Source organism: Xenopus tropicalis, chromosome 8 (genome assembly GCF_000004195.4).
Source record: "Xenopus tropicalis strain Nigerian chromosome 8, UCB_Xtro_10.0, whole genome shotgun sequence".
In the NCBI taxonomy this organism is placed as follows: Eukaryota; Metazoa; Chordata; class Amphibia; order Anura; family Pipidae; genus Xenopus; species Xenopus tropicalis.
Window position 1 is genome coordinate 143,690,444 of NC_030684.2, and position 10,599 is coordinate 143,701,042.

General features: G+C 54.7%; 1 protein-coding gene across 1 annotated transcript; it reads right to left on the reverse strand.

Moving 5' to 3' along the window:
- Positions 1 to 2,764: 2,764 nt before the first annotated feature.
- LOC116406643 (C2 calcium-dependent domain-containing protein 4C-like) lies at positions 2,765 to 10,108 on the reverse strand. The gene is made up of 3 exons (XM_031891090.1): positions 9,632 to 10,108; positions 5,178 to 5,244; positions 2,765 to 3,945 (listed from the first exon to the last, which is right to left on the reverse strand). The coding sequence occupies exon 3, from the start codon at positions 3,891 to 3,893 to the stop codon at positions 2,778 to 2,780; it is 1,116 nt and encodes a 371-aa protein (XP_031746950.1). The 5' UTR covers positions 3,894 to 3,945; positions 5,178 to 5,244; positions 9,632 to 10,108; the 3' UTR covers positions 2,765 to 2,777.
- Between the last annotated feature and the right edge of the window lie 491 nt (positions 10,109 to 10,599).

The following is a 10,599-nucleotide window of genomic DNA, read 5'->3' on the forward strand; positions in this document are numbered from 1 at the left end:
TGGGCTGTACCAACTGGGATAATTAGGGGGCAGGGAGGGATATGGGAGCAATAGGGGGGTGTATAGGGCAGTAGGGGTCACAGGGAGGGATATGGGGGCAATGGGAGGGTGTATAGGGCAGTAGGGGTCACAGGGGGGATATGGGGGCAATGGGGGGGTGTATAGGGCAGTAGGGGTCACAGGGGGATATGGGGGCAATGGGGGGTGTATAGGGCAGTAGGGGTCACAGGGAGGGATATGGGGAGCAATAGGGGTGTATAGGGCAGTAGGGGTCACAGGGGGAATATGGGGGCAATGGGGGGGGTGTATAGGGCAGTAGGGGTCACAGGGAGGGATATGGGGGCAATGGGGGGGTGTATAGGGCAGTAGGGGTCACAGGGAGGGATATGGGGAGCAATAGGGGGTATAGGGCAGTAGGGGTCACAGGGAGGGATATGGGGAGCAATAGGGGGTATAGGGCAGTAGGGGTCACAGGGAGGGATATGGAGAGCAATAGGGGGTGTATAGGGCAGTAGGGGTCACAGGGAGGGATATGGGGAGCAATAGGGGGTATAGGGCAGTAGGGGTCACAGGGAGGGATATGGGGAGCAATAGGGGGTATAGGGCAGTAGGGGTCACAGGGAGGGATATGGGGAGCAATAGGGGGTGTATAGGGCAGTAGGGGTCACAGGGAGGGATATGGGGAGCAATAGGGGGGTGTATAGGGCAGTAGGGGTCACAGGGAGGGATATGGGGAGCAATAGGGGGGTGTATAGGGCAGTAGGGGTCACAGGCAGGGATATGGGGAGCAATATGGGGTATAGGGCAGTAGGGGTCACAGGGAGGGATATGGGGAGCAATAGGGGGTATAGGGCAGTAGGGGTCACAGGGAGGGATATGGGGAGCAATAGGGGGTATAGGGCAGTAGGGGTCACAGGGAGGGATATGGGGAGCAATAGGGGGTATAGGGCAGTAGGGGTCACAGGGAGGGATATGGAGAGCAATAGGGGGTATAGGGCAGTAGGGGTCACAGGGAGGGATATGGGGAGCAATAGGGGGTATAGGGCAGTAGGGGTCACAGGGAGGGATATGGGGAGCAATAGGGGGTATAGGGCAGTAGGGGTCACAGGGAGGGATATGGGGAGCAATAGGGGGGGTGTATAGGGCAGTAGGGGTCACAGGGAGGGATATGGGGAGCAATAGGGGGTATAGGGCAGTAGGGGTCACAGGCAGGGATATGGGGAGCAATATGGGGTATAGGGCAGTAGGGGTCACAGGGAGGGATATGGGGAGCAATAGGGGGTATAGGGCAGTAGGGGTCACAGGGAGGGATATGGGGAGCAATAGGGGGGTGTATAGGGCAGTAGGGGTCACAGGGAGGGATATGGGGAGCAATAGGGGGGTGTATAGGGCAGTAGGGGTCACAGGGAGGGATATGGGGAGCAATAGGGGGGTGTATAGGGCAGTAGGGGTCACAGGGAGGGATATGGGGAGCAATAGGGGGGTGTATAGGGCAGTAGGGGTCACAGGGAGGGATATGGGGAGCAATAGGGGGTGTATAGGGCAGTAGGGGTCACAGGGAGGGATATGGGGAGCAATAGGGGGGTGTATAGGGCAGTAGAAGCCACAGGGACAGTTACATGGAGCAATAAGTGGGTTTATATGGGGGGGGGTTACACATAGGAATGAGCCAATGAATAACCTGGGAACAGATTTGTATAAATGGCAGCCAGTGATTGGTTCCATTCGGTGCTTAGTGACTGATCTGGTGGCTGGATGGTGGCCATAACATGAGTCAGGTTGCCCACAGTCAGGTTGCCCACACTCAGGTTGCCCTCAGTCAGGTTGCCCACAGTCAGGTTGCCCACACTCAGGTTGCCCTCAGTCAGGTTGCCCACAGTCAGGTTCCCTACACTCAGGTTGCCCTCAGTCAGGTTGCCCTCAGTCAGGTTGCCCACAGTCAGGTTGCCCACAGTCAGGTTCCCTACACTCAGGTTGCCCTCAGTCAGGTTGCCCACAGTCAGGTTGCCCACACTCAGGTTGCCCTCAGTCAGGTTGCCCACAGTCAGGTTGCCTACAGTCAGGTTGCCCACAGTCAGGTTGCCCACACTCAGGTTGCCCTCAGTCAGGTTGCCCACAGTCAGGTTCCCTACACTCAGGTTGCCCACAGTCAGGTTGCCCACAGTCAGGTTGCCCACAGTCAGGTTGCCCTCAGTCAGGTTGCCCACAGTCAGGTTGCCCTCAGTCAGGTTGCCCACAGTCAGGTTGCCTACAGTCAGGTTCCCTACACTCAGGTTGCCTACAGTCAGGTTGCCCACAGTCAGGTTGCCCACAGTCAGGTTGCCCACAGTCAGGTTGCCTACAGTCAGGTTGCCCACAGTCAGGTTGCCCACAGTCAGGTTGCCCACAGTCAGGTTGCCTACAGTCAGGTTGCCCACAGTCAGGTTGCCTACAGTCAGGTTGCCTACAGTCAGGTTGCCCACAGTCAGGTTGCCCACAGTCAGGTTGCCTACAGTCAGGTTGCCCACAGTCAGGTTGCCCACAGTCAGGTTCCCTACACTCAGGTTGCCCACAGTCAGGTTGCCCACAGTCAGGTTGCCCTCAGTCAGGTTGCCCACAGTCAGGTTGCCCACAGTCAGGTTGCCCTCAGTCAGGTTGCCCTCAGTCAGGTTGCCCACAGTCAGGTTGCCCTCAGTCAGGTTGCCCACAGTCAGGTTGCCCTCAGTCAGGTTGCCCACAGTCAGGTTGCCCGCAGTCAAGTTGCCCACAGTCAGGTTGCCCAGACACCAGGGGTGCTACTAGGGGGGCAGGATGTTGGCGAGCCTGAGCTCTATGTGCCCCAGCAGTTGGTCTCTGCGCATCCCCGACCCCTGGTTCACAACCTTCACCCTGAGGCTCCGGCTGCCCAGCTCCGCCCTCTCCACCCCCTCGAAGAAGAAGTCCTCGTTGAAGATGGGGTTGCGACTCCGACGAATGACCGTGCTCTTCTGCTTCTGCTGCTTGCCCGGCTGGAGGGCCATCACCGCGCAGCAACTGATGCTCTTGGGGTCCTGGTAGGGGGGGTACAGGTTCTCGGCACTGACCAGCTTCACCCGTAGGCGCCCCATCTCCTTGATGTGCTCGGCGGACAAACGCAGAAGCCCCCCTTGGTCCATCATGACCTCTGTCTCTTTGGTCAACCTCTCCTGGCAGCAGATAAAGTCCAGGTGAAAGACCGGTGGGGGGACCAGGTGGACCATGGAGACCCCCAATCCCCGTTGGCTTTCTCTGCGACTCACAAAGGGGCTGGTGTCGGCCGAACTGGTCTCCTCGGTAGACAGGGAGTTTGTCCGGTCCAAGGCCTTGCTGCCCAACGTGCGGCCCAACAGGCGTTGCTTATCGTAGACTTGGCCGACCAAGCTCCCGGCCATGGAACGGGTGAGCAGAGGGGAACTGAAGGGCGAGGAGTCGGCGGAAGAGGTGGTGTCACTGTCCATGGCACCCAGTGGGACCTGATGGACCCCCAAGTCCGACGATGAGTTCCTCCAGCTTGGAGAGGTGGTGCCGTCCAATGGGGACAAGGAGGCCATCTCACAAGGTCCATGAGTGGGGCACCTCTCGTGAAAGAGAGACTCCCTCCGGCGTGTGTTGGGACTCTCAGACAGGTAGAGACCCCCCATTAGAGGGGCAGTTAGGGGCACAGGGGTTGCTGGCTCCGAGGCCTCACTCTCTACATCTTCCACCTGAATAACATGGCGGTGGGCCGACTTCAGCAGGGCCTTGGGGCTGGGCTTGAACCCTTCCGGCCCTGCTCTGCCATGTCCTGCCCTGGCCGGGGCCGGGGAGAGTTTGGGGGGGATGAAGAACTTGGGGATCTGTTCGGGGGTGAGAATGTTGGGGTAGGAGTGCACCACCTTCTTCTTGGAGCGGAACATGGCAGCGGCCCCTTGGGGTTGGGGGGAAACGAGATGTCGGGGGGCACAGGGTCTGTAATGGCACCAAAGGGGGAGATTTAGCACAAGGTGAGCCCATGCACCCCTATATGTAATACCCCCCATTTGTGATACCCCCCATATGTAATACCCCTATATGTAATACTCCTATATGTAATACCCCCCATATGTGATACCCCTATATGTAATACCCCCCATATGTAATACCCCTCATATGTGATACCCCTATATGTGATACCCCCCATATGTGATACCCCTATATGTAATACCCCTATATGTAATACCCCCCATATGTAATACCCCCATATGTGATACCCCTATATGTAATACCCCCCATATGTGATACTCCTATATGTAATACCCCCCATATGTGATACCCCTATATGTAATACCCCCCATATGTGATACTCCTATATGTAATACCCCCCATATGTGATACCCCTATATGTAATACCCCCCATATGTGATACCCCTATATGTAATACCCCCCATATGTGATACCCCTATATGTAATACCCCCCATATGTGATACCCCTATATGTAATACCCCCCATATGTGATACCCCTATATGTAATACCCCCCCATATGTGATACCCCTATATGTAATACCCCCCATATGTGATACCCCTATATGTAATACCCCCCCATATGTGATACCCCTATATGTAATACCCCCCATATGTGATACCCCTATATGTAATACCCCCCATATGTGATACTCCTATATGTAATACCCCCCATATGTGATACCCCTATATGTAATACCCCCCATATGTGATACCCCTATATGTAATACCCCCCCCATATGTGATACCCCTATATGTAATACCCCCCATATGTGATACCCCTATATGTAATACCCCCCATATGTGATACCCCTATATGTAATACCCCCCCATATGTGATACCCCTATATGTAATACCCCCATATGTGATACCCCTATATGTAATACCCCCCCATATGTGATACCCCTATATGTAATACCCCCCATATGTGATACCCCTATATGTAATACCCCCCCATATGTGATACCCCTATATGTAATACCCCCCATATGTGATACCCCCCATATGATACCCCACCCCCATATGTGATACCCCACCCCCATATATAATACCCCACCCCCTTATGTGATACCCCCTTATATGATACCCCACCCCCTTATGTGATACCCCCAAATGTGATACCCCACCCCCTTATGTGATACCCCCTTATGTGACACCCCACCCCCATATGTGATACCCCATTCAACATGGGTTCTTACCTGTAATTATCATTCAGGAATCCTTACTGTATCTGTGTGAGTAACTGGATCTGTTTCCATGGCTTCCCTAATATACAGAGAATCAGCTTATTATATGTACTGAGCAGCAATACCTCTATCTACATATGTACCCCCCACTGTAAATGATAAGGATATTAGCAGTCACTGAGGGGTTCTGTGCCCCCCATATAAAGGCACAAGGCTGCAGGCTGAGTTATACAGGGAACTCTGAGTATCACTCATGTATTATAAGGGATACTGTACCCCCTACTGTAAATGATAAGGATATTAGCAGTCACTGAGGGGTTCTGTGCCCATATAAAGGCACAAGGCTGCAGGCTGAGTTATACAGGGAACTCTGAGTATCAATCATGTATTATAAGGGATAATGTACCCCCTACTGTAAATGATAAGGATATTAGCAGTCACTGAGGGGTTCTGTGCCCCCCATATAAAGGCACAAGGCTGCAGGCTGAGTTATACAGGGAACTCTGAGTATCACTCATGTATTATAAGGGATAATGTACCCCCTACTGTAAATGATAAGGATATTATTATTGACATTATATATAAGTTTATAGGTAATTACGGGGGGGCACATATTCACTAATATACAGATACAAAGGCCTGTTTGCAGAGATGTGGGGGCACAGGTTGGCACAGACAGGGATATGGGCACAGAGAGGGGTAGAGGGGGCACAGAGAGGGGTAGAGGGGGCACAGAGAGGGGTAGAGGGGGCACAGACGGTGCCAGGGCACAGACAGGGGTAGAGGGGGCACAGAGAGGGGTAGAGGGGGCACAGACGGTGCCAGGGCACAGACAGGGGTAGAGGGGGCACAGAGAGGGGTAGAGGGGGCACAGACGGGCACAGAAGGGCACACAGTACATTAGCGGAGGAGCGTGGGTGGGCGACACAATACAAATCTCCAGGGTTGGACATTCCGGGGGCGTTTGGCGCAGAGCAATTAACTGTCAGTGAGAAACATCCGGCGGGAGACAAATGTCACCTGGAGAAGGAAACGCAGCAGCTCAGACTGAAAAAAGACCCTCGGCTGTCAGTTCAGCCCTTTGCCTGAAAGCCCCGCCCATAACGCTTTGTGCCCTGCAGGGATTCTGGGCACCAATACCCTGCCATTTTACTGTATATCTGGCTGCTCTGCCCACTGGCTTTAGATACAGGGAACTGCCTCCCAGCAGGGCCGGTGGGACTGATAGAGTAAGGGGCATAGATACAGGGAACTGCCTCCCAGCAGGGCCGGTGGGACTGATAGAGTAAAGGAATAGGGGGGGGGGCTGAAAGGGAACATAAGGAAGTGCTACTTTACAGAAAGGGGGGTAGGTACAGGGAACAGCCTCCCAGCAGAGCCGGTGGGACTAATACAGTAAGGGGCATAGATACAGGGAACAGCCTCCCAGCAGGGCCGGTGGGACTAATACAGTAAGGGGCATAGATACAGGGAACTGCCTCCCAGCAGGGCCGGTGGGACTGATACAGTAAGGGGCATAGATACAGGGAACTGCCTCCCAGCAGGGCCGGTGGGACTGATACAGTAAGGGGCATAGATACAGGGAACTGCCTCCCAGCAGGGCCGGTGGGACTGATACAGTAAGGGGCATAGATACAGGGAACTGCCTCCCAGCAGGGCCGGTGGGACTGATACAGTAAGGGGCATAGATACAGGGAACTGCCTCCCAGCAGGGCCGGTGGGACTGATACAGTAAGGGGCATAGATACAGGGAACAGCCTCCCAGCAGGGCCGGTGGGACTAATACAGTAAGGGGCATAGATACAGGGAACTGCCTCCCAGCAGGGCCGGTGGGACTGATACAGTAAGGGGTATAGATACAGGGAACAGCCTCCCAGCAGGGCCGGTGGGACTAATACAGTAAAGGAATAGGGGGGGGGGGGGGCTGAAAGGGAACATAAGGAAGTGCTACTTTACAGAAAGGGGGGTAGGTACAGGGAACTGCCTCCCAGCAGGGCCGGTGGGACTGATACAGTAAAGGAATAGGGGGGGGGGGCTGAAAGGGAACATAAGGAAGTGCTACTTTACAGAAAGGGGGGTAGGTACAGGGAACTGCCTCCCAGCAGGGCCGGTGGGACTGATACAGTAAAGGAATGGGGGGGGGGGCTGAAAGGGAACATAAGGAAGTGCTACTTTACAGAAAGGGGGGTAGGTACAGGGAACTGCCTCCCAGCAGGGCCAGTGGGACTAATACAGTAAGGGGCATAGATACAGGGAACTGCCTCCCAGCAGGGCCGGTGGGACTAATACAGTAAGGGGCATAGATACAGGGAACTGCCTCCCAGCAGGGCTGGTGGGACTGATACAGTAAGGGGCATAGATACAGGGAACTGCCTCCCAGCAGGGCCGGTGGGACTAATACAGTAAGGGGCATAGATACAAGGAACTGCCTCCCAGCAGGGCTGGTGGGACTGATACAGTAAAGGAATGGGGGGGGGGGCTGAAAGGGAACATAGGGAAGTGCTACTTTACAGAAAGGGGGGTAGTTACAGGGAACTGCCTCCCAGCAGGGCCGGTGGGACTGATACAGTAAGGGGCATAGATACAGGGAACAGCCTCCCAGCAGGGCCGGTGGGACTAATACAGTAAGGGGCATAGATACAGGGAACTGCCTCCCAGCAGGGCCGGTGGGACTGATACAGTAAGGGGTATAGATACAGGGAACTGCCTCCCAGCAGGGCCGGTGGGACTGATACAGTAAAGGAATAGGGGGGGGGGGGGCCTGAAAGGGAACATAAGGAAGTGCTACTTTACAGAAAGGGGGGTAGGTACAGGGAACTGCCTCCCAGCAGGGCCGGTGGGACTGATACAGTAAAGGAATGGGGGGGGGGGGCTGAAAGGGAACATAAGGAAGTGCTACTTTACAGAAAGGGGGGTAGGTACAGGGAACTGCCTCCCAGCAGGGCCAGTGGGACTAATACAGTAAGGGGCATAGATACAGGGAACTGCCTCCCAGCAGGGCCGGTGGGACTAATACAGTAAGGGGCATAGATACAGGGAACTGCCTCCCAGCAGGGCTGGTGGGACTGATACAGTAAGGGGCATAGATACAGGGAACTGCCTCCCAGCAGGGCCGGTGGGACTGATACAGTAAGGGGTATAGATACAGGGAACTGCCTCCCAGCAGGGCCGGTGGGACTGATACAGTAAAGGAATAGGGGGGGGGGGGCTGAAAGGGAACATAAGGAAGTGCTACTTTACAGAAAGGGGGGTAGGTACAGGGAACTGCCTCCCAGCAGGGCCGGTGGGACTGATACAGTAAAGGAATGGGGGGGGGGGCTGAAAGGGAACATAAGGAAGTGCTACTTTACAGAAAGGGGGGTAGGTACAGGGAACTGCCTCCCAGCAGGGCCAGTGGGACTAATACAGTAAGGGGCATAGATACAGGGAACTGCCTCCCAGCAGGGCCGGTGGGACTAATACAGTAAGGGGCATAGATACAGGGAACTGCCTCCCAGCAGGGCTGGTGGGACTGATACAGTAAGGGGCATAGATACAGGGAACTGCCTCCCAGCAGGGCCGGTGGGACTGATACAGTAAGGGGCATAGATACAAGGAACTGCCTCCCAGCAGGGCTGGTGGGACTGATACAGTAAAGGAATGGGGGGGGGGGCTGAAAGGGAACATAGGGAAGTGCTACTTTACAGAAAGGGGGGTAGGTACAGGGAACTGCCTCCCAGCGCTGATTAAGGAAATCCCTGTAATGTGGCCCCTGTGGAACCTTGGGGACTGAGAGACAATTGCCCCTCCCTTTACCCCAGAATATGACTCTCTATTCCCGCTCGGAGTTAATTCCCTCCCATCCGCTTCCCGTTTCCTCGAGTTGCTGGGAGCCCATTCCCTGTATATACTGCCCAGTCCGGTAAGTGACTCAGGCCCAGTCCCATAGGCCAACCGTGGCTTAATGGAAGGAAGCCCTCCTGCAATACGGGGAAATGATCTCTCTGTGGGGCCCCAACATTAGACTGGGGTGTCTGGGACCTGGGCTTGGGTCGGGGGGGCACACTAAGTCCGGGGTGGGGGGTTCTGGTGTCCCAATGGCCCAGTCCAACCCTTTGGTTCCCAGTGCAGGATTTACTTGGGGGGGGGCAAATATACTCATATATATATATATGGTGAAACCCACCTACAATGTGATTGTACAATAACATATTCCGTATCTAACTGTCAGCCCATACACCAAAGGCCACATTTTGCTGCATTTGCTGCACTCAATAGGCCAGGTATATACTGTATATATATATATATATGGGCACTGCTCCCTCTGTAATAGAAATAATAATATATGCAGGTGTATGAAAGCCCATTCTCTAAGCAGGGGCTCCCAGCTGTTGTTGTACTACAACTCCCAGAATCCTCCATTAAAACAACCCCCCCCCCGACTCCCTGCCCTAGGGGACACTATTAGAATGCCAAGGGGCACTTACCTGGCACATCAGTCAGCAGTGAGTGTCTGTATGAGCCTGGGCACCTATATAGGCACCTTGGGTGCTACGTCAGCCCTCATTGGCCCATGCCCCCTGCTTGGCACAGATGCCCGTGGGTGCCCAGCCTGGCACGGTTGGTCGGTTCCTTCTAGGAAAGAGCGTTACTCCCGGCTCGTTGGCTTCGGCGCAACTAATTGGCTTCTCTGTATCATTTCCTGCTGCGGAGCCTGCGGATTTAACCCTTCAGTGGCTCCCGGGCAGCTTTAGATTGTAAGCTCTTGTGAGTAGGAACCCCTAATCTTCCTCCAGGTCAAGTTATGGAAGTTGGGGGGCCCCTCAATGTACTTGCTGTGGGGCCCCAGAGACATGTCAGTCTCCCCGATCCATCACTGCCTGCGCTCACTTGTTTGTCTGTCTCTTCAGCTCTGCCTCCCCTCTCGCCTGTCTCTCCCACTCCCCATTATCCCAGCGGTCTCTATTTATACCCCGCGCTCCCCCCTGCTGCACATAATGAGAGAGCCCCCCTGGCTGCTGGAATAATCCCCCCCGAATGAATGAGACAGTCAGTGGCGCTCTCGGTCTCTCCTGGTAACGTCCGGGCGCTCTGCTAATGAGACTGCACTTCAACTCCTTTCATCCCATTCATCTGCCTCTGAATAGGCCCCCGCATACAGGGAAATGTACTGTAGGGCAGATTGCAAGCTCCTTTGTCCAGACAACATGTAAGCACCTCAGTATAGCGTCTCTCGTTATACCACTAGAGTGTAAGCTCCTTGGGGCAGGGTCTCCCATTATACCACTAGAGTGTAAGCTCCTTGGGGCAGGGTCTCCCATTATACCACTAGAGTGTAAGCTCCTTGGGACAGGGTCTCCCATTATACCGCTAGAGTGTAAGCTCCTTGGGACAGGGTCTCCCATTATACCGCTAGAGTGTAAGCTCCTTGGGGCAGGGTCTCCCATTATACCAC

Bases quoted from the DNA above. Each gene is read 5' to 3' on its own strand.
- LOC116406643 (XM_031891090.1), bottom strand. From the start codon at position 3,893: ATGTTCCGCTCCAAGAAGAAGGTGGTGCACTCCTACCCCAACATTCTC.